The sequence below is a fragment of the Lepisosteus platostomus genome, chromosome 6 (assembly GCF_059453375.1).
Source record: "Lepisosteus platostomus isolate fLepPlt1 chromosome 6, fLepPlt1.hap1, whole genome shotgun sequence".
In the NCBI taxonomy this organism is placed as follows: Eukaryota; Metazoa; Chordata; class Actinopteri; order Semionotiformes; family Lepisosteidae; genus Lepisosteus; species Lepisosteus platostomus.
Window position 1 is genome coordinate 15622151 of NC_142616.1, and position 23234 is coordinate 15645384.

Sequence of the window (23234 nt, forward strand, 5' to 3'; positions counted from 1 at the left end):
GAGTATTTACATGCTGCCTGTTGGTCAGGTCAGATCATTCTCCATTGTGGACCTGGGTTTTCCTGCTGCTCTGATGACACTCAGATTTACTGTCACACACGAAAAATGCTCCCCAGCCAAAAAGTTGTGCTTCCTTTTTTCTCCTTTCAACCTGGAACAAACCGTTACTTGTTCCTTTGCAGCCTACTCATGCTGACGCAGCTCCCTACTTGAACTACCTCAAATTTACTTGCAGTCCAAATCTGAGATGACAGCTGCACCGTCTGCAATTCACAGGCTCCTCACAGTGGGATAGATCCTTCTCACTCTGAGGAAGACCCTGCTCCTCACAGTGGGATAGATCCTCCTCACTCTGAGGAAGACCCTGCTCCTCACAGTGGGATAGATCCTTCTCACTCTGAGGAAGACTCTGCTCCTCACAGTGGGATAGATCCCTCTCACTTTGTAGTGAATCTAAGATCACAGTAGAGCCTCCTGCCCTGACTGGAGGATCTCATCCAGCTGGTTATTGAGAGAAGTCAGGGTATCAGCTTCAACAACATGGCTGGGCAACTTGTCCCACACTCCCACCACCCTTTGTGTAAAGTAAAGCCTCCTCTCAGTCTTATGTGCACTTCTCAGCCTCCACTTGTGTGCTCTGGTGCTGGTGTGGGAGGGAGTTCTAGATCCGGTCCCATCGATGAGCTGCTCTCAACTGAAGCCCTTTAACGGACCCAGTCCTTCTGCGCCAGTCTGTAATGTCATTTGTGTTTCAGTTCAAAGCTGGGGCCGCTCTCAGACAGGGGGCTTTGCGCCCCAATCAGCAGAGTCGCTGTCCAGCCGCAGCCAGTGATGTCACGTGGCAGAATGTGATGTCACTGGGTGCTGAGTTAATGATGTCGCTGAGGTCAGAGTCAAAACTCCGTTGGGAAGGAACATTTGCATTAGCAGCTATTAGAGTATTAGCAGCTATTAGTATCAATTATTAACAGCTCAACTGAACCCACAATTACAGATTATTATTATTATTATTATTATTATTATTATTATGGGTGCTGGGGGACCCTGGAGTCTACCCCAGCAAGCACAGGGCAGGATTCACTCTGGACAGGGCACAAACAAACACACACACACACACACACACACTCCAGGGCCAGTTTTCCCAGAATTAATCTGTCCTTGAATAGCTTCCACCTGTGGGAGGAGACCCATGCGAGCGCGGGGAGAACATGCACACTCCCCGCAGACAGCCGCAAGGCCCCCGGCGGCCGTGCTGGCCACTGCGCCGCCCTGTTGTTGTCAGGAGCGGCTTTAGGGAGTGGCGCTGGAGAGAGCGATTCCTCTCGGGAAGCGGGTGAGTCTCTCCCAGCCCGTCACAGAGCTCAGGGAGCGAGAGCCGGACAGCAGGACCCACCGCAGCGCATCGTTCAACAGGCAGTCTCCTGGAAACGTGGAAACGTCTTCTCCGCTCTTCCTGCGGTTCTGGTCCGAGTTCCCACTGTTCGCAAGCGGAGCGGCTCTGCCCGATACTTCGGTATTTTTAGACGCGCCTCCACGCCCCCGGTTTCCGGCGCGTCTCTCTCTCTCAGCTACGCTGCCCCTGAGTGGCAGAGGCGGTCAGCCGGCGTCTCTCTCCCCGCTGCCGGCACAGCTCACACCGTCCGGCCTGGAACTGGGCCGGGCCGGCTCTCGCCAGGGGACGAGGGCGCAGGATCTGTAGCCCAGCGCCAGCCATGCAACCCGAGGCGGGACCCGGCGGCTCCACCGCCCCCGGCCCCGCCGCGATCGGGGAGCCGCCGAGCGACAGGAAGGGCGGCTCGGGAGCCGCGCCGGACTCGGACCCCGCCGGGGCGCTCTCCTCCTACCAGGACTTCATCACCAGCACCTACATCGACCTGGTCAGCGCCAACCAGCACTCGGTCCAGGCGCTGAACTGGCGCCGGCTGTACCTCAGCCGGGCCAAGCTGAAGGCGTCCGGCCGCACCTCGGCGCTGCTCTCCGGCTTCGCCATGGTGAGTAAGGGCACCGGGGGGGGTCAGCCAGAGATAGTTGTGTTGGGACCTTAAAAGTTGTTAGAACAACTGTTACCCACCGAGACGCAAGTTTTTTTTAAAAAAAAAAAAGCCTGGCGCTGAAGCACGGAACTCGCGTTGGGTCTCGGCAAAGGTGCTGGCTTACGTGCGTGGGTGGAAGATGGGCGTGTGTTTGTCACCCGCCGGTAACTACGGCACGCTCGGACGTGGAACCGTCACCGTGGAAGTGTGCGGCGCTGCCGAGAGCTCCTCGGGCCGGGCTCCGTGTGTTCGGGCCGCGGCGATGTCCGCGGAGCAGCTACCCGGCGATAGAGCCCGTGATCCCACGGCGCTCCCGGCTCACCCAGGTCAGGTGTCGCCAGTGCTGGTCCCGTGGGGCGCGACCTCTTAACTGGAACGATCCCTAAACCTTCGCGACTTGGAAGATTTAATGTTTCTCCTCAGAGCTGTAGCTGGACTGGCAGGTGCCGCACCTGGAGCAGCAGGAAACGGGGTTCAGACGAAAGCTGTTGTTAGGTCGGTTTAATCGAGCGCTCGGGTGGACTGGGAACCGCTGGGCCAAAGAGCACGAGCTTCTGCATCAGGCCCTGCTTAGCTCGACCTAAGGCCGACCTGCTGTGGTCACTCTCACCCCCCTCCCTCCGAGTCAGGGGGTCACAGGGAGCCCTGGGGCTGCAGTCGCCCCCAGACCAGGGTCTTCTGTCCGACTGCACCCCTGATCGCTGAGCCTTCCATTCTTTTCAGTAGAGGAGAGAATGAGAAGAAGAGTTTTGTTACATCCTGAGTGATGTGTAATTATGTAATTAATGAGGGTTTATTAGCGGGTCTGTGCTTGCACCTGTGGCTGGAAAGTTGCCGGTTCGAATCCCGAGGCCAGCAGAGGAATACTACTCTGTTGGGCCCCTGAGCGAGGCCCTTAACCCCAGCTGCTCCAGGGGCGCCGTATAAAACAGCTGACCCTGCGCTCTGACCCCCAGCTTCTTCTTGGAGAGCAAGCTGGGGTCTGTGAAAAGGCAAATTCCTAATGCAAGAGATTGTATAGGGCCAATACAGTGATCTGATCTGATCTGATCTGATCTTGTCTCAGTCTCTGGGGCCTGAAACCTTCTGCTCAGACGTTCAGCCAGCAGGGCTTGGTCAGCCATTCCTGAAGCACAGCTTTCCTCTTCCTCCTCCTCCTCCAACATCCACAACTCTCAGTGAGCGGCTGCTTAACCAGTGAGGTCATTAACGAGCTGTTACCATTTAACGAGGTGCAGATATTAAGGAGGGGTGGCTATTTGATGAGGTGTTACCATCACAGGGTGCGGTCATTAATGAGGTGTGGTCATTAACAAGGTGTTACCATCAGAGGGTGGAGGCATTAATGAGGTGTTACCATTTAACGAGGTATCTTCATTAACGACGTGTTACCATGACCGGGTGGCATCATTAATGAGGTGTTACCATTTAACGAGCTGTTGCTATTTGACGAGGAGTGGAAATTAATGAGCTGTGGCTATTTAATGAGGTGGAGCAAACAGTCCCACTGTCCTCACCATCTCCCCAGTATAGTTGCTCTCCTCCAGAGCCCAGTTTCTAATCGGTAAGAAATTCATTAACCAGTACAGGGTCCCTCCTATGTCACAAGAGCACCAGTGGCAGCCCTTCAAGGTGTCCAGTCAGCCTCTTTGTCCTCAGGGGCTCAGGTGATATGGGGCAGAAGTGGGGTCACCCATGCCCCCAGAGCGCCCCCCAGGCTCCTCTCCAGACGGACGTGGTCCAGTGACTGCACTCCGGCACAGCCTGTCAGGAAATGCCGCGGGCCTATTCTGAGCACGTCTCTTTGTTCTGTGGATGCTGGAATTTGAGTCGGAGCGGCGCTCCGTGGTCCGGCACGTCGTCCCCGGCTGGCTCAGCCCGTTTTCCCAGCAGTAACTCATCCCGGATTACTGTTCCCACGGCCGGATCCGCGGATAACCTCCAGCTGACCGCCGGCCGCCAGTTCCCGAGAAGACGGATGGGGCCTGTGCTGTCCACAACTGTGGAAAATCGTCCCTGGCGTCTGCCAGAAGGAATACATCACACATTAGACGCGCAGAGCAAGACAGAAAAACCACTCAAGTCGCATAAAACCACATGAAAGCACATAAAACCCTGAGAGCAGCATGTGATGGCTAAATAAATTGCAAGTAGTGGGGCGGTACATATACAGTAATTAATAATAATTGCTTACACTTATATAGCACTTTCCTGGACACTCCACTCAAAGCGCTTTACAGGTATTGGGGACTCCCTTCCACCACCCCCAGTGTGCAGCCCCACCTGGATGATGCGATGGCAGCCATAGTGCACCAGACTGCTCGCCACACACCAGCTATTAGTGGGGAGGAGAACAGAGTGATGAAGACAATTTGTAGATGGGGATTATTAATAAGATCCAATGGGAAATTTGGCCAGGATGCTGGGGTTACACCCCTACTCTTTTCGAGAAACGCCCTGGGATTTTTAATGATCACAGAGAGTCAGGACCTCAGTTTTACGTCTCATCCGAAGGACGGTGCCTTTTTACAGTATACTGTCCCCGTCACTATACTGGGGCATTAGGACCCACACAGACCACAGGGTGAGCGCCCCCTACTGGCCCCACTAACACCTCTCCCAGCTGCAACCTCAGCTTTCCCAGGAGTCTCCCCTCCAGGTACTGACCAGTCTCACACCTGCTGAGCTCCAGGGGGCTGAAGGCTGTGAGTTTCAGGGTGAAATGGCTGCTGGCTCAAGCTTGATAAGAAGAACAGGCCGAGTTCCTGATGTCCGTCTGGGGGCCGTGCTGTGTCACTGAAATGAAAAACAACCGGGTCAGGGGTTTCACGCTGGGGAGCGGGTCAGTTGCTCCGACAGAGTGTTGTCGTCTGTATTGCAGAATGAAAGCTTTGGAATGAATACAGAACAGATTCCCCAGCTGAGAGAGACGTTTCACCACTTCCCGTGCTCACGCTCCTCCTCAGGGCCGCGGCGTTTCCTGTCTGGCCGCTGTTGCCCCCGACAACCAGGCCCTCATTGGTTAGAACCCCTCCCAACGCCACGCCCCCTCCCTGTGGTGGGTGGGCCAATCGCAGCCCTCAGGAGGGTAAACAGGAAACCAGAAATCCCACAGCAGGAAATGGCCAGGTGTCTTTTCAGCTGGTAGAAGGCGCAGGAAGTGTCAGAAAGTTTGACAACTGTCTCACTCCAATCAGATTTGAATCACTGTGTCCGCAAAGTTTGTCTTATGAGAGCTGAAACCATCTCACTCGAAGTGTCTCTTTTAGCTGCTGTATGTTCTTGGTAATGTTTGTTGTATTGTTGTGTTGGCCTGTGCAGTAAGACATAATTTCCCCCAGAGGATAATAGACCTTGAATTGAGCCTGAGGCTGGTGTCTCTAGAGCAGGGCTCCCCAAAATCCGCTCAGTGGGGGCAACACCGATGGATCCCTTACCCAGCAGGCCACTGGCTGGGGCAGGAAGGTGGGAGCGGTCCAGTTGAGCCTCGCTGATATCTTGATCTCCCCAGGTCGCCATGGTGGAGGTGTCCCTGCAGGACGACTACCCCTACCCCCCCGGCCTGCTGGTGTCCTTCAGCGTGGTCACCACCGTGCTGGTGGCCCTGCACCTCTTCGCCCTGCTGGTCAGCACCTGCATCCTGCCGCACCTGGAGGCCGTCAGCAACATCCACAACCTGCGCTGCGTGGCCCAGTCGCCCCACCTCGTCCTGCGCCCCTACATCGAGCTGGCCTGGGGCTTCTCCAACGCCCTGGGGCTGCTGCTGTTCCTGGCCGAGGTGGCCCTCCTCTGCTGGGTCAAGTTCTTGCCCCTCGGGGGGAGGCCCCAGACCGCGGATTCCCTCCGCTCAAACTCCTCCGAGGCAGCGGTGGAGGGGGGCAGGAGCAGCGAGGGGTACGGCGCCGCCCTGGTGGCCACCGTGGTGATGGTTCCCGCGGGGCTGCTGTTCGCCCTCTTCGCCCTGCACTTCTACCGGGCGCTGCTGACCCACAAGAGCCAGAGACACAGCCAGGAGCTGCTCTGCCTGAGCACCCTGCAGCAACAGCTGGACACGGTCTGAGCACCCTGCAGCAACAGCTGGACACGGTCTGAGCACCCCGCGGGCACAGCTGGACACGGTCTGAGCACCCCGCGGCCACAGCTGGACACGGTCTGAGCACCCCGCGGCCACAGCTGGACACGGTCTGAGCACCCCGCGGCCACAGCTGGACACGGTCTGAGCACCCTTCGGCCACAGCTGGACACGGTCTGAGCACCCCGCGGCCACAGCTGGACACGGTCTGAGCACCCTTCGGCCACAGCTGGACACGGTCTGAGCACCCCGCGGGCACAGCTGGACACGGTCTGAGCACCCCGCGGGCACAGCTGGACACGGTCTGAGCACCCCGCGGGCACAGCTGGACACGGTCTGAGCACCCTTCGGCCACAGCTGGACACGGTCTGAGCACCCCGCGGGCACAGCTGGACACGGTCTGAGCACCCCGCGGGCACAGCTGGACACGGTCTGAGCACCCTTCGGCCACAGCTGGACACGGTCTGAGCACCCTTCGGCCACAGCTGGACACGGTCTGAGCACCCCGCGGCCACAGCTGGACACGGTCTGAGCACCCTTCAGCCACAGCTGGACACGGTCTGAGCACCCTTCGGCCACAGCTGGACACGGTCTGAGCACCCTTCGGCCACAGCTGGACACGGTCTGAGCACCCTTCGGCCACAGCTGGACACGGTCTGAGCACCCCGCGGGCACAGCTGGACACGGTCTGAGCACCCTTCGGCCACAGCTGGACACGGTCTGAGCACCCCGCGGCCACAGCTGGACACGGTCTGAGCACCCCGCGGGCACAGCTGCCCCCCCGCGGCTCCTGGCGAGGGAGGGGGCTGGGGGGATGGGTGGAGGCGGAGGGAGGGTGAGCCAGGCGCTGTGTGACGGGGAGGAAGAGGGTGGTTACATCACTTCCGGTTCAGCTCCGTGCAGGGAGCACGAATGCAGGGCTGTTGCCGGGGGACTGTGCTAGTAAAGGCATGCCACACGGGTTCGAATCCTAACCTTGTAACCTGCACCTCCCGACAGCCAGCCTGCCGGTGAAGCAGGGGAGCAGTTCTTTTATGGATGCGGGCGCAAGATGGGTCACAGGCAAGAGGAGCCTGTTCGGGCCTTTTGGGTTGTTGATCCCAAAAGCCAGGGTATCACCTTGACCAAGCTGTCCAGTACTGCTGTTCCACACTCCCGCCACCCTGTGTGTAAAGCAGAGCCTCCTGTTCTCAGTTTTTAATGCATTGACTGTAGTTTGAACCTGTGTCCGCTGCCGAGTTCTGAGGAAGCTCATTGGACCGACTCTGTCAGTGTCTTTGAGGATTGTGAGCATGTGCATCAGGTCCCATCACATCTTTATGGCAGTGAGAGGCATTACAGCCCAGCTGGGGCTGGAGATCCTCAACCCTTGTAGTGGGAGTCCTTATTCTACCAGCTGTAACCTGCAATTCGAACCCGGGCCCAATCTGAGTGCTTTGTGAGGAAGCCCAGCTTCTTATGGCGATTCATTGACGCGGCAGAGATACTCAGCAGGACACAGGGTTTGCCATGACCCTGGGTCATTCTGCGTGGAGCCTGCGTGTTCCTCACAGACCTGAAGAAGGCTCCACAGCCTAAACGTTTTGCTTCATTTCTTTGCTTTTCAGCATGGAATGAACCTTCCCCGTTCCTGCGTTCCCCCCCCACGCCTGCTCTCCATCACTCGTTCCCAGTGTGCCCTGCACTGGCTACGAGACGCCGACACTGGAACAGGGGCCGCATTAGGGAGGGCGGTTCTTTAACGAGGGGGTCCACAAAGAAATTCATCATTTATATATCACGCGGAACGAAAAATGTATCGTTGTATGATATCAGTGCGTATGATTCAATATATTATAAGTGGTTATACATTAGTGGATGGGGACAGCATGGGGGTGCAGTGGTGAGCGTTGCTGGGGCCCTGGGTTCAACTTTGGACCTGGAGTGCTGTCTGTGTGGAGTGTGCATGTTCTCCCTGTGTTGGCGTTGGTTTCCTGCAGGTGCTCCAGGGCCATCTAGTGGCCGCAGTGAGAAATGGCCAGTCCCAGGTTCCCCGTGCCCTCCCTGCCCTCTGGCCTGAGAGGGGGGGGGGGGGGGGTCAGGAGGCGTCGGGCTGCGAACCAGCTTGCAGGAAGAGGAAGGGGTCAAGGACGACTAGGTGGGCTGCGGGGGTCCCCACGACAGACGATCCTCTCGGTGGGTGGCGGCACCCCTGTCTGAGCCCCGAGCGTCACCCGGAGACGAACTCCTCGTTCCCACAGGGAGCGCCAGGCCTCGGGAGCTACCCCGCCTCCCTGTCTCTTTCCCTTTGTGTCTGGTCTTGTAAATATCCCCGGCGCTTTTTTCGGAATTAAATATTATATTTTGGAAATAGAAGGTGGCCGTGTGTCTCGTCTCTTCCTCGCCTGGGCCTGTTGGGGGCACACACTCCGCCTTCCCCCGAGACAGACACAACACTAGGCATGACACTGAGCAGGCTCAAACACTGCAGGGGCCGCCTCCTGCGTCACGCAGGGCCTGACGTAGACGCTCGTGGGGTATCAAAGTGTTGCTGGGAAGTTTAATTATGAGTGTGTGTTTTGGCGGGGGGAGATTTTAAGTTCAGGAATGTTTAATGACTTTTCCAGTTTTACCCAGCTGGCCCCAGGCCCTGGTACCGAGTCTGGAGGGGTCGTTATCTCTTAATTAACTTGCACAGTCCGAGTCAGCAGCAATTGAGAGCGGTGGAGGTCAGCAGTCGGGAGCTCAGGCGATGACACGCCTCCTCCTCCGGGCGTGACCGCTTCTCCGGGAGCAGGGATCGGGTATCCAGGACCCTGGCGGGTATTTTGGGATCAGAATTCCCCTCGCGCTGCTTCGGCCGTCGACTGAGCGCGCAGTGGGAGAGGAGGCGTCTCGAGGAGGCCGAGACCAGCTGATCCCGTTGTTATTATGGTACTCGGGATTAAAGCTGCTGTCCTACCAGGCAGAAACTGAAGGGGCCACTAATTCATCCGACCGTTTTCCGACTGCTTCCGATTCAGGGTCACGGGGGAGGTATAACCTAGACCTGCAAGGAGCACGTGCAAGGCAGAGAGCACCCAGAGGAGACCCATGAGAACACTGTGAGATCATGCAAACTCCACACAGACAGCACCCCAGGAGCTGAACCCAGGGCCCCGGTGCTGCAAGGCAGCAGCGCTCACCACTATACTAATGTGCCACTTATTTCAAATATTTGAATTATTCATATGAGTAAGCCAATATGTGGGTCAAAAGTTATATATATATATGCTTCTTTATCATATATATAGCTGAATACTCATGATAATTTAATGTCCAGATGAAGGCTTGTAAGTTAGCAATGCAATATTCTAAATTTCAGTGTGCCAGGAAAGGACTGCAGCTGCTGTTGAGGTTGAATTTGATCATGTGGTGAATCATAGAGGCTTTTGAACTGCCAAATGATACAGAGACCGACTGCAACCCTTGTGACACTTGTGAGAGCACACTGGTGATCTGTGACACGATGATAGGCCTGGGCTTCGTGTACGTGTATGAAATACTATAAAGGTAAAACTCATGCTCAGGTGCCACATTCCACATTCACAGATGCCACTTAGCTTGCCAGTATGTCCACAGTTCCAGAGCCGGGACAGGGAGAAAGGCAAGGACGACAGCAGGAGGCAGGGCCTGGAGGGACTCCGTTTGTGCCAATCCAGCCCCAGCAACCACTTGCACAGATTGGAAAAGGACAATCAGCCTTTCAAAAGCGTTTGCAATATACTGTAGTAGAGGTTGTATGACTTGTCGGGAGTGTGTACTCATTGTAAGATGTCTATTGTGAAATAAAGTTTAGTTTGTTAGAAAGAAAATGTCTTTGGGCTGTGGGAGGAAACGGGAGCCACAGGAGGAAATCCACACGAACTCGAGGAGAACGTGCAAACTCCTCACAGACAGCACCCCAGGGCTGGAACTGAAAGCAAGGCCCCAGCCCTGCGAGGCAGCGATGATGACCACTAGCACCGGTGTCGCCCACAGCTCCCCGCTCTGGACTAGCAAGCGGATCGATGAAGGCATGAGCCGCGGAGACGCACAGGTCAGCTGCGGGGGACAGCCGACACTGTGGAAACGCCGTGCCTTTTTCATCGAGAAGAATATAGTTCACAAGCAGACGATGCTACGGCAGTAAATCCACTTTCTGTACACATTTATTACACTTAGTTTTACACGTTCATCGCAAACAGCAGTCCCAACGCTGATATTTTAAGATAAATTTAAACGGTTATGTACGGCAGTTATTATCTGTCCATAATCCAAGTAAGAAACGTAAAGAAAACTCGCCAGGCCTATGGGTGGACGATGACTGTTGCTCTTAACAGAAACCTGACTACAACCGAGTGCGTGAACCATCAGATTACTGCGATGGCGCTCAGAATCAACCGCCGACTATAGAGATCTAACCTGTGTTTTGTCTTTGTTCACTGGTCTTTTTGGATACCTTTTCTCCCTTATTAGTATGGTTTGATGTTAAATACAATTTTGAAGAAAAAAAACTATAGCAACCTTCCGTCACCTCCGAAAGTAGGTGACTCCGGTTCAGGTTAAAATAGCGTTCAATGGTTATTAAAATACATGGATATATAGATAACACTGAGTCGTTATAGATGCTTCTGCATTAAATTCACTTTCAGACACAAAGACTGTTGTCTTGTTGCTGTGTTGCGACGGCGCGCCAACGATAGGAGGTTTAACTGCAGTTCATAGAATGCACATCGACTTATTTCTGTCTCGTATAATTCACACAAGGCGCTTCGTACGTAATAAAATGTTTAAATGGTTCCCGAAGCACTGAATTTCACACGTAGCGCTCAAATACGACAACACAGCAACGTGTAAAAACATTCAATCCCACTTCCGGCCCGTAACCACGCCACTTCTCCACAGCTAGCTCGCCATTACAGTCGGCAGTTTCCACAGGCATGCTACTGTTTTTAAAAAAGTATTATTAAAGCAAACGGTGGTGTTCTCACTCTTTTAGAACATAGCACTTCCATAACCGTCTCAATTTTATGGTAAAAAGTGTAAAAATGTAGGCCTATGCTTCTAAACAAAGGAATAATACAGGTCCTCTTTGCGTCTTTCCATTTGAGTTGTAGTGTTGAAGACTACGAATCAGCTGATGGGAATCTCTTGTTAGTTTATCTTTTGTTTGTGAGGGGGAGCGCGAGCTGTTTGCGCAGTTCCGATTGAGAACACTTAGTTCGAGATCGAAAACGGCAGATTCACCAAAACTGCTAACGCTAATAGGCAGAGAGAAGTAGTGGCGGAGTTCGCTCTTGTTGTTATTTATATTTATCACGCCTAACGAAGGCCGTAAACCGGACAAGAAAACATCTGTGTTTTGATAGAAAGCAAGGACTCTAGTGATTCCGTTTTTATTTTAATGTATTTTCCCTTCCCTGCCTTCTTGTGCACTGGTTAGCAGACAGACGTGTAGAAAGTGCGACTGCGGACACAGGGATGTAATTCGCAGTGACTGATGGAGACCAGGCGAGGTGTTCAGGTCAGTACGCGGCCGCCTCTCGGCTAATTTTTTATCTCCGTTTTCCGAAATAAAAAACCGCTTCCCGTTTATATTTCTGCTTGGGGGTCACATATCCGAGAATCGGAACATTAGCGACGCTCTTAGCGGCCGAAAAGGCGGGGAGTGGAGTGGAAGGGGTGGCGGTTTTTCGGGGTACGGCGCTCTGTGCGGCTCCCGTTCGGGTGAGGCCTGCGCCGGAGCCGCGGGCTGGGAGTTTGAAGCGAGCCGATTCCGGGAGCGAGGGCGCCGGCCTGGCAGAGGAGCCGAGGCCCAGTGGAGATGGGGGAGAGGCGGGAGGGTGGATGCGGGTGAGAGGACGGAGAAGGTAGGGCATCCCGTTGTTCGCTTCAATACCACCTTCATTCCCGGGATTGAACGCGTGCCATTATTTTCGGGGAAGTTTGTTGTTCTGTGAAGTCCCGCCCGTGACGGTGAGCGCCGAGTCGGGGTAGCGACAGCCCGAGCTCGGGGTCGACAGTTCCACTCCCCGGGCCGGTCGCACCGCCGGACACCCGGGCAGTCCCGGGCAGCACCGCGGGGTCCCACAGCCGGAGCCCCGGGGCGGGCTGACCGGGTCAAGGTGCTAGGTGTGAGGTACCCAGCGGCGGGTGATCTCCGCTTCATTTTCCCGCTGCCGGAGACTCCGCTCCAGCCCGGTTAGCGCAGCGAAGGCTCCCCGAGGAGCGCGTTAGTCAGTCCAGGGCCCGGGTGGCCCGCAGGCGAGGACCAGCGTGTTGCCGTCCCTGGTGTCCGGAAGCGGGAGACGGTGCGCTCCTCCGCGGGACACAACAACACGCTCGCAGGGGGCGGCGCGCCAGGCGATCCCCGGTCCCGCTGGGCGGACTTCCGGACAGGAGCGCACGGGCTTTATGTGCTCTTACCCCGGTACGTAACCAGTGAGGACGCGTGTGCGTCCAGGTGTGTGCTTGACTGGCCAAAATATTAGGATCCCCCGGTGGAAGAAAGCGTCGGGCTGCAGGGCTTCAACTTGAAACTACAGGCCGAGCCCAGAGTGCGGCGCACGAAAGGGCGGTTCTTTTTTATTATGCTGTTTGGGTTAGTGGTGCCGGACGGGTGGTTCTGTTGTTATTGTGCAGTTTGGGTCAGTGTCAGACTGTAAGTTCTGTTGTTATTGTGCAGTTTGGGTCAGTGTCAGACTGTTAAGTTCTGTTGTTATTGTGCGGTTTGGGTCAGTGTCGCCCTGTTAGGTTCTGTTGTTATTGTGCAGTTTGGGTCAGTGGTGCTGGACCGGTGGTTCTATTGTTATTGTTCAGTTTGGGTCAATGGTGCCTGACTGCTGGTCCTGTTGTTACTTAGCTGTTTGGGTCGTGGTGTCAGACTGTAAGTTCTGTTGTTACTGTGCCGTTTTGGGTCGTGGTGTCGAACTGTAATTTCTGTTGTTACTGTGCTGTTTGGGTCGGTGCTGCTGGACCGGTAGTTCTGTTGTTATTGTGCTATTTGGTCAGTGGTGCTGGGCGGGTGGTCCTATTGTTACTGTGCTGTTAGGGTCGTTGGTGCCGGTCGGGTAGTTCTGTTGTTAATCTACTTGTTGGGTCAATGGTGCCTGACTACTGGTCCTGTTACTTAGCTGTTTGGGTCGTGGTGTCGGACTGTAAGGTTTTTGTTATTGTGCTGTTTGGGTCGTGGTGCTGGACCTGTGGTTCTGTTCTTACTGTGCTTTTTGGATTGGTGGTGCCGGACGGGTAGTTCTGTTGTTATTGTGCTATTTGGTTGGCGGCGGTGGTGTGGGTGTGGTTGTGATTCCACAGGGAGTGGTGGGGTGGATGCGATACTGGGGGCAGTGTTGGTGGTGTGAGTGTGGTTGTGATGCCGTGGGTTTGGGTGTGATGGCGCGGGGAGCGCTGGTGTGGGTTTGATGCCAGGGGTGTGGGTGTGATACCGGGGAGCGCTGGTGTGGTAGTGATGCCGTGGGGAGCGCTGGTGTGATGCCGCGAGGAGCGCTGGTGTGGATGTGATGCCGGGGGTGATGCCGCGGGGAGCATGGGTGTGGGGGTGATGCCGCGGGGAGCGCTGGTGTGGATGTGAAGCCGCGGGCGACGGTGGTGGTGGTGGTGACAGCATCAGTGTTATCCTGAATGGTGGTGATATCAGACGCCTTTCTGTTTGGGGAATTTTCTGTCACTTCTTCTGAGATATAAGAATGTGAGTTCTGTTGAGCCAGTTGGCGTAGGCAGGGCAGGGAGAACTGGAATGTTATTGGGTAAGACGGTTGCATGTGTTGAGCTTGTTGTTGATAATCGCTTCAGTGCTGCTCACAGTGAGCCTTGGGGGGACCAATGAGTTGTGCTAATGTGTTACTAACCAGGGTCAGGGATTCCTCACTGAAGCATTGTTCCTCCCTCCCTGTGCTCAACAGTGAGTGAGTATGGATCCAGACAGCGGGGCAGACACACAGAGAGCCCTCAATGTCCAGTGGAGGAGCTACAAGCTGATTGTGGATCCAGCCTTGAAAAAGGTTTCACAGAAGATCTACAGATACGATGGAGTCCACTTCAGCGTGCCGGTTAGTGTCGCCCTTCCGGCGTTTACTGATGGTGTGTGAGAGGTGTCAGTGACGACCTGCTGGTGGCGTCAGTTTCTGTGTGTGTCAGTGACCATGTGGGTGGAAACCTGATGACAACAGGAGTTGAGTGTGTTAAAGTGACCGTTACGTTCCTACAACTCGGGGTTCAGGTGAGTGCTAATTTACCAGCAGCCATATCACCCTGCAACTCACAACTGGCAACCCACTGAAGCTAAGCAGGTGTGAGCCTGGTCAGTACCTGGATGGGAGACCTCCTGGGAAAAACTAAGGTTGCTGCTGGAAGAGGTGTTAGTGGGGCCAGCAGGGGGCGCTCACCCTGCGGTCCATGTGGGTCCTAATGCCCCAGTATAGTGACGGGGACACTATACTGTAAACAGGCGCCGTCCTTCGGATGAGACGTAAAACCGAGGTCCTGACTCTCTGTGGTCATTAAAAATCCCAGGGCGCTTCTCGAAAAGAGTAGGGGTGTAACCCCGGTGTCCTGGCCAAATTTCCAATTGGCCCTTACTAATCATTATTATAATAATCCCCCTCTATGAATTGGCTTCATCACTCTGCTCTCCTCCCCACTGATAGCTGATGTGTGGTGAGCGTTCTGGCGCACTATGGCTGCCGTCGCATCAGGTGGGGCTGCACATTGCTGGTGGTGGAGGGGAGTCCCCATTACCTGTAAAGCGCTTTGAGTGGAGTGTCCAGAAAAGCGCTATATAAGTGTAAGCAATTATTATAATTAATTAATTAAGCGTGTTTAAGGTTTAAGTGTGTGTTAATGTCCCAGGACTCGGGGTTCGCCCCTGTGGGAGAAGTGCGGGACCCTCGCCCCCGAAGGATCTGGTCCAAACACAGAGAGCTGTCCCTGCCAGTGCCAAAATTCAAGGTCAGATATTCACACCCTTCTCATCCCTGAGTGTGTCTGTATGAACCCCTCTCTCTCAGTGCAGTGTTAATGTACTGGAGTGTCCAGTCAGTCAGTGTGTCTGTATGAACCCCTCTCTCTCAGTGCAGTGTTAATGTACTGGAGTGTCCAGTCAGTCAGTGTGTCTGTATTAACCCCTCCCTCTCAGTGCAGTGTTAATGTACTGGAGTGTCCAGTCAGTGTGTCTGTATTAACCCCTCTCTCTCAGTAAGGGTAAGGGTACTCACTGTCTCCTCCTCTTTCTTAGCTGGATGAGTACTATGTGGGTCCCGTCCCCCTGAAGGAAGTGACATTCGCTCACCTCAACGACAACATCCGCGAGCCCTTTCTTGCCGAGATGTGCGCCAAATTTGGGGAAGTGGAAGAAATGGAGATCCTGTTTCACCCCAAAACCCGCAAACACCTGGGGCTGGCCAAGGTCCTGTTCAGTAGCACTCGGGGTGCCAAGGAGACGGTCAAACACCTTCACAACACCTCAGTCATGGGCAACATTGTCCACGTGCAGCTTGACATCAGAGGTGGGTCCTGTGTTCACTGTATCCTCTCTGCACACTGGACTCACCCTGACTCACTGCAGAGACCGGTCCTGTGTTCACTGTATCCTCTCTGCACACTGGACTCACCCTGACTCACTGCAGAGACCGGTCCTGTGTTCACTGTATCCTCTCTGTACACTGGACTCACCCTGACTCACTGCAGAGACCGGTCCTGTGTTCACTGTATCCTCTCTGCACACTGGACTCACCCTGACTCACTGCAGAGACCGGTCCTGTGTTCACTGTATCCTCTCTGCACGCTGGACTCACCCTGACTCACTGCAGAGACCGGTCCTGTGTTCACTGTATCCTCTCTGTACACCGGACTCACCCTGACTCACTGCAGAGACCGGTCCTGTGTTCACTGTATCCTCTCTGTACACCGGACTCACCCTGACTCACTGCAAAGACCGGTCCTGTGTTCAATGTATCCTCTCTGTACACTGGACTCACCCTGACTCACTGCAGAGACCGGTCCTGTGTTCACTGTATCCTCTCTGCACACTGGACTCACCCTGACTCACTGCAGAGACCGGTCCTGTGTTCAATGTATCCTCTCTGTACACTGGACTCACCCTGACTCACTGCAGAGACCGGTCCTGTGTTCACTGTATCCTCTCTGCACACTGGACTCACCCTGACTCACTGCAGAGACCGGTCCTGTGTTCACTGTATCCTCTCTGTACACCGGACTCACCCTGACTCACTGCAGAGACCGGTCCTGTGTTCACTGTATCCTCTCTGCACACTGGACTCACCCTGACTCACTGCAGAGACCGGTCCTGTGTTCACTGTATCCTCTCTGTACACCGGACTCACCCTGACTCACTGCAGAGACCGGTCCTGTGTTCACTGTATCCTCTCTGCACGCTGGACTCACCCTGACTCACTGCAGAGACCGGTCCTGTGTTCACTGTATCCTCTCTGCACGCTGGACTCACCCTGACTCACTGCAGAGACCGGTCCTGTGTTCACTGTATCCTCTCTGCACGCTGGACTCACCCTGACTCACTGCAGAGACCGGTCCTGTGTTCACTGTATCCTCTCTGCACGCTGGACTCACCCTGACTCACTGCAGAGACCGGTCCTGTGTTCACTGTATCCTCTCTGTACACTGGACTCACCCTGACTCACAGCAGAGACCGGTCCTGTGTTCACTGTATCCTCTCTGCACACTGGACTCACCCTGACTCACTGCAGAGACCGGTCCTGTGTTCACTGTATCCTCTCTGCACACTGGACTCACCCTGACTCACAGCAGAGACCGGTCCTGTGTTCACTGTATCCAGTTCAGTGTAGAAGGCTGGCTGTGGGGATATGGTTAGACAGCATATGTGAGGCAGCAGCAGTGACCCTCTGTGTCTCTCTCCGTGTCTCTCTGTGCAGGACAGCAGAGAATGAAGTACTACGACCTGATTGTCAGCGGCTCCTACACGCCCCAGACCGTCCCCACTGGGGGCAAGGCCCTGTCCGAGAGGTTCCTGCCCCCTCTGGCGCACCCCGACACGGTGAGCGTGGGGCAGGGGAGGGGGGTGTAATTCCCAGCCCGATGAACCCCGGCGGTGTGTTAGCCGTCTGACCTCTGACCTCCCCGTTGTCCTCTCCCCTCGCCTCGCGGTCTCTCCTGCCCCGGACTGACTCCTTGTCCGTCTCTCCCTCTGCGTCCCAGCTGACGGAGCTGCGGAGACGGGTGTCCACGGACGCCCTCACTCCTGGGGGCAGCAACACGCCCTGCTCTGTGGACACCGGCTTCTCCAGCGACCAGAGGATGGACACGCCCTCCTCCTCGCTGGGGGGGCCCTATACCCCGGGCTCCTCCGCCTCCTCGCAGGGCGGGGGCACCCCCTACACGCCCCGCTCCGGCACGCCCTACTCCCAGGACTCGGCCTACTCCAACAGGTCAGCTCCGGCGCCCAGCAGCTCTTGTTAACTGGTCACTTCGCTGACAGACATTGGCTTAGCGGCAGAGTGGCCAGCCCAGCTGTGTAGAACGACACTGTGTTTTCTCACGTGCTTTTTAAAGCTTGTAATTAAGGGTGGAGTTTTCAGTGGTTTAGCCCAGGGTTCGAGACCCCAGGAGTCCTGGAGATCCCCATTCCAGTGAGTCTTATAGGTCCCCCTCAGTCAGAGGGGCTCCAGCCCCAGTCCGGTGAGTCTTATAGGTCCCCCTCAATCAGAGGGGCTCCAGCCCCAGTCCGGTGACGTGTCTTGACTCTTCCTCTCCCTCTGTCCAGGCACGGTGGCGCTGGCTTCAGCGGGACCAGCATGAGCGGCTCCTACCCTCAAGACCACCTGCTGTCTTCCTCCATCTCCTCCTCTTCCTCGGGGTTCAAGCCCCCCCGCTACCACGACGACCCGTACCCCGCACACCCGCCGCCGCTGCTGCCCCAGGACTCGGCCTACTCCCGCCGGCCCAGCCAGCCGTACCCCCCGCCCCTGGGCTCCTTCCTCCCCAGCGACGCCCCCTACCCCCCACCGTACGGCAACGCGGGCGGCCCCCCGCTCCACCCGGCCCAGTACGACGCGCCCGCCCTCCCGGACCCGGGCAGGGAGTCGGGGCGCTACGGCCCCTCGGCGGGCTCGCGGCGGGCCTCCGACAGCCGCTCCTACCACCACCACCACCTGGACGGCGGCGGCGCCTCCAAGTCCTCGTCCTCCTACCACTCCCACCACCACTCGGAGCGCCGGGAGGACCGGGGCTACCGCAGCGGCGGGGGCGGGGGCTCGGGTTCCAGCTCGGGGCACCGCTCCGGGGAGGGGGGCTACCACCACCACCAGCGCCACCGCAACCACCACCACTCGCACAACCACCACGGCGGCGGGCGGCGCCGGAGCAGCCGGGACCGCGACGGCGAGTACGCCAACAGCTCGGACCTGCGCTACTCCCAGGGCCGGGGCGCCGGCACCGCCGGCTCCGTTTCCCTGACCCCCCCGGCCGCGGCCTCCTCTTCCTCGGGCCCCGGCAAGGACCACCCCCTCCCGCCCCCCGCTCCGCTCTCCTCCTCCTCCTCCTCCTCCTCGTCCTCCTCCGACCCCTCGCTCCCGCTGTCCTCCCGGCTGGAGCAGGTCTTCCGGCCCCAGGCCCCGGGCAGGGGGGGCGGCGGCGGCGGCGCCGGCGGCGACAGGGACTACCGCGTGCTGGCGCCACCCCCTCCCCCTCCGCCCCTGCCCCCCGCCTCCGTCATCACCGCCGCCGTCGCCGAGAGCTACGGCCCCCCCGGAGGCCCGCCCCACCTGGACGGCTACTTCCCCACGGAGAGGAGCCCGCCCCCCGCCTCTGCCGAGCCCCCCACGGACTGGGCCCCGGCGCCCCCCCGCTCCCCTCCACCGGCCGAGCACTGCCCCTCGGAGTCCCCCGCGCCGGCCCACCACCCCGCGCTGATCTCCTCCTCCTCCTCCCCGCCCGCGCCCCCCCTGCCGCCCCCGCTGGCCTCACCCTCCTCCTCCTCCTCGCCCCCGCGGCGGCGCGCCGCCTCGCCCGAGCCCGACTCCACCAACGAGAGCCTGCCCTTCGTCTACCACAGCAGCAGCCTGGACTCGCGCATCGAGATGCTCCTGAAGGAGCAGAAGACCAAGTTCTCCTTCCTGGCCTCCGACGAGGAGGAGGAGGAGGAGGGGGAGGGGCAGGAGGAGGGAGAGGAGGGGTCGCGGCCGCAGGGAGAGGGGGAGGAAGAGGAGGAGGGGGAGAAGGGGAGCGCGGAGGGGCAGGAGGCGCAGGAGAGGGAGCGCGAGAGGCGGCGCAGGGAGCGGCGCCGCGGAGGGGACCGGGACGCGGAGGGGGCGCGCGGCCGCCGGGGGGAGAAGGAGAGCCGGCGGCGGAGGACCTCGGGCAGGAAGGAGGGGGCGCGGAGGAGCCCCGCTGCCCCCTCCTCCTCCTCCTCTTCCTCCTCCTGCTCTTCCGCCCTGCCGCCCCCTCCGTCGGACCCCACCACCGCGCTCCCCGAGCCTCTGTGTGGGGGGCAGGAGCTCGACGAGACCCCCCACTCCACGTTGACCATCCCCTGCCCCCAGACCGAGAGCGGCGACAGCCCCCCCGCGCACAATGGCCAGGGGCAGGTGAGTCTGGCGCGCCGCGGTATGTGTGTGTGTCGTTTTACAGCGCATCTCTCCAGGCCTGCCTAACCTCTCTGTCCGTCCCACAGTCCTCTCCCCACTCCTCCGGCGAGGACATGGAGATTTCCGAGGAAGAGGAGGAGCTGGGGCCGCCGTCCGCCCCTGACCAGGCTCCCCAGGCCGTCCCCGGCGGGGCCCCGACCTCCGACCCCTCGGACTCCGCTGGCTCAGACGCCGCGCAGCAGCAGCAGCAGCAGCAGCAGCACTTCAGCACCGTCCTGCCCCCTCCCCTGCCTTCCTTCCCCCCTCACATGCCCCCACCTCCCCCCGGGTTCGGCCTGCAGCCCCCGCCCGGGCTGCCCCCACCCCTGTCCCACCTCGAGTACCCTCCGCTGCCGCCCCCCCACCACTCCGTCTACGACTACGCCAGCTCCATGGAGCTGGTGAGCCAGTACACGGGCGGCGCCCCCATGTCCTTCCAGATGCAGACGCAGATGCTCAGCCGGCTGCACCAGATGCGCCTGGGGGGTTGCCAGGGCAACGCAGGCACCAGCAACGGGGCGGCCGGCAGCAGGGTGGGCGGGGCCACTGAGATCCGAGACCCCGACTTCAGCGCCTACCCCCCCTCTCACGGGCCGCCCCACCTCCACAGCCTCCCCCCTCCCCCGCCCCACGCCTACATGGACCAAGATGGGGCGCGTTTCGACCAGGACCACCGCTACGGCCCCCCGCCCATCGCGCCGCTCCCTTACGGATACCCTGAGCCCCCCCACCCACACTCCCTGCCCCCTCCCCACCCGCACTCGTGGCCCCACTGCCTGCCACCACAGTTCCCCCCTTACCACCCCTCTCAGAACCTCTACGGCCCCCTGTCGCCCTCGGCGACGTCCTCGTACCCCGGGTTCAGCGCGCTGCCGCCCCCCCCGGCCCAGCGGCACCCCCACGAGGCCACGGTGGACCTGGTGCTGGCCGCCCTCATCCAGGAGATGAAGAACATCATGCAGAGGGACCTGAACCGCAAGATGATCGAGAACATCGCCTTCGGCACCTTCGACGAGTGGTGGGAGAGGAAGGAGCGCAAGGCCAAGGTACGGCCCTGGCAGCGGGGCGCAGGCATGGGGACCTGGGGGGCTGAGAGACGGGGCGCAGGCATGGAGACATGGGGAGCTGAGAGATGGGGCGCAGGGACGGAGACACCGGGGTGCAGGGACAGAACGGAGATGTGGGAGACTGAGAAACATGGGGCGCAGGGACAGAGATATGGGGGGCTGAGAGACAGGGCACGGAGAGCAGGGACAGAGATGTGGGGGGCTGAGAGACAGGGCACGGAGACACCGGGGCGCAGGGACAGAACGGAGATGTGGGAGACTGAGAAACATGGGGCGCAGGCACGGAGACACGGGGCGGGGAGACACGGGGCGCAGGGACAGAGATATGGGTGGCTGAGAGACAGGGCACGGAGAGCAGGGACAGAGATGTGGGGGGCTGAGAGACAGGGCACGGAGACATGGGGCGCAGGGACAGAGATATGGGGGGCTGAGAGACAGGGAACGGAGACACGGGGCGCAGGGACAGAGATATGGGGGGTTGAGAGACAGGGAACGGAGACACATTGCAGGGACAGAGATATGGGGGGTTGAGAGACGGGGTGCGGGGACGGTGGACAGGGCAGTGAGCCACAGGGCGCAGCTGGCTAACACGCTGGCATGTCTGTCTGTCTGTCACCCAGCCGTTCCAGACGGTGGTGAAGGCGCCGGTGCGCGAGGAGGAGAAGAAGGAGAAGGAGGAGAAGGCGAGCCGGCCGCGCGAGGCGGCGCTGCTGTCGCTGGTCGACTGGGCCAAGAGCGGCGGGCTGGAGGGCTTCTCTCTGAGGGGAGCGCTGAGGCTGCCGTCCTTCAAGGTACCGCGTGCGAGCCGCGCCTGGCCCGCGGGCCCGAGCGCCACGTCCGCCCCGCGCCTCCGCGCCTAACGCTCCCCGTGCCGTCCTCAGGTGAAGAGGAAGGAACCGCTGGAGCTCTCCGAGGCCGGAGACCTGAAGAGGCCGCGGCCTTCGACCCCGGCCGACGAGGATGACGACGGTGAGTCAGGCCGGCCCTTTCTCGCACTCCTGTCCCCCTGGGACGACGCGGGCTGGGGGCCAGGGTCGACGGCAGCCGGGGCGCAAGCAGGAGGGGGGGAACCCCGAGGGATACACAGGGAGCAGAGCCAAAAGGGAGTCCAAAACCGTGGGGTCGGGTGACACACGCTACTGCCCTGACCACTGTTCCCCCCCACCCAGGTCCCTGACAAACTCGGGGTTGCGCACGGTTCCCCGTCTTGAGTTCCGTATCCCCGGTGGTCTCGGACCAGAGCCCACGGTCTCGGTCTGTCCTCGCACGAGCGCTCCGCCTGTCATTGGCACGGGAACGAGAACAGTCGAGGTCTGTCTCGGCAGCCCGGGCGCGCTGAATCACAACGGCGAGGCTGGAGGTGTCAGGTGTCAGGTTGTTCCAGTGTCAGTGCTGGAGATGAAGTGGAAGTTGAGGTGCCTTTTGAAGAGAAGTGTTTATTATAATTATAATTCTGTGTAATGAAATCAGGGATGCACTCATGAAGGGAAAAGTAGCAGGGGTCACGGGTCGTTTTAATTTTTCACCAGATAAACTGAGAAAAGCTTCTCAGTGTCAAGTCGTTGTGTCTGTAATTAACCCATCTCTCCAATTCAAATTAAACAAGCTTCATTGGTGCAACGTGTAATTACAGTCTTGCTAAAGCATAGAAAGTAACCTCAACAACCACAACAGACATTTACAGTGTAGACATTTTATTGGCCAGTTAGATAAGATAAGATTACTTTATTGGTCATATACAATCAAAGTGATCTTATCTTATCTAACTGGCCAATAAAATGTCTACATATAAGAAATATACAACTTCTTGCATTAGGAATTTGTCTTTTCACAGACCCCAGCTTGCTCTCCATGAGACACACAGACAGGGAGAGAAGCTGGGGGTCAGAGCGCAGGGTCAGACATTTATACGGCACCCCTGGAGCAGTTGGGGTTAAGGGCCTTGCTCAGGCCCAACGGAATATAGTATTACTCTGCCGGCAGCAGGATTTGAACCAGCAACCTTCCAGCCACGGGTGCAGATCCTTAGCGCCACCGCTCTGCCTAAAGAGCACACAAGGGATTATACCCCTAGACCAGCGAGCCATGCCTGCTACAACACATAAAACACATACAACTTTAGTTTTTTTATTTAGTCTGTTCCTTAGGCTGTGACAGGAGGTCACACACTGTATTATTGAGAAACAGTCTCACTGTCTGTTCCTCAGGCTGTGACAGAGGATCACACACTGTATTATTATTATTATTATTATTATTATTATTATTGAGAGACAGACTCACTGCCTGTTCCTCAGGCTGTCAGGAGATCATATATTGGGCTGCAGCACTGTTTGAGTTTCCTCAGAATCAGAACAGTAGCTGTTCTGATTCTGACAGGTGTGGGAATTCTGGGATTAGAGTTGGTGTCGGAGAGCTTCAGGACCAG

The 23234-nt window shown here is 57.9% G+C and overlaps 2 protein-coding genes and 1 long non-coding RNA gene across 3 annotated transcripts in view; 2 read left to right on the forward strand and 1 right to left on the reverse strand.

The window, feature by feature from the left end:
* Positions 1-1121: 1121 nt before the first annotated feature.
* On the forward strand, positions 1122-8460 carry LOC148660552 (calcium release-activated calcium channel protein 1-like). The gene is made up of 2 exons (XM_088634373.1): positions 1122-1991; positions 5545-8460. Exons 1-2 carry the CDS (start codon positions 1713-1715, stop codon positions 6091-6093), a joined length of 828 nt encoding a protein of 275 aa, XP_088490499.1. The 5' UTR covers positions 1122-1712; the 3' UTR covers positions 6094-8460.
* On the reverse strand, positions 1966-5549 carry LOC148660553 (uncharacterized). The gene is made up of 3 exons (XR_015939437.1): positions 4701-5549; positions 2158-4056; positions 1966-2040 (listed from the first exon to the last, which is right to left on the reverse strand). It is a non-coding gene; the product is annotated as an uncharacterized LOC148660553 (long non-coding RNA).
* A 2741-nt stretch (positions 8461-11201) lies between the features above and the next one.
* Positions 11202-23234, forward strand: part of setd1a (SET domain containing 1A, histone lysine methyltransferase) — a 28348-nt gene continuing 16315 nt past the window's right edge. Inside the window, exons 1-10 of the mRNA XM_088634372.1 lie at positions 11202-11629; positions 14028-14174; positions 14974-15072; positions 15359-15629; positions 17034-17155; positions 17317-17546; positions 17882-19703; positions 19790-20788; positions 21430-21600; positions 21691-21778. Coding sequence (XP_088490498.1) covers positions 14037-14174; positions 14974-15072; positions 15359-15629; positions 17034-17155; positions 17317-17546; positions 17882-19703; positions 19790-20788; positions 21430-21600; positions 21691-21778 — 3940 coding nt within the window. The 5' untranslated portion in view covers positions 11202-11629; positions 14028-14036. The remainder of the gene's footprint in view (positions 11630-14027; positions 14175-14973; positions 15073-15358; positions 15630-17033; positions 17156-17316; positions 17547-17881; positions 19704-19789; positions 20789-21429; positions 21601-21690; positions 21779-23234) is intronic.

Bases quoted from the DNA above. Each gene is read 5' to 3' on its own strand.
- LOC148660552 (XM_088634373.1), top strand. From the start codon at position 1,713: ATGCAACCCGAGGCGGGACCCGGCGGCTCCACCGCCCCCGGCCCCGCC. The intron at 1,992-5,544 runs GTGAGTAAGGGC...TGATCTCCCCAG, and splicing joins TGCTCTCCGGCTTCGCCATG to GTCGCCATGGTGGAGGTGTC.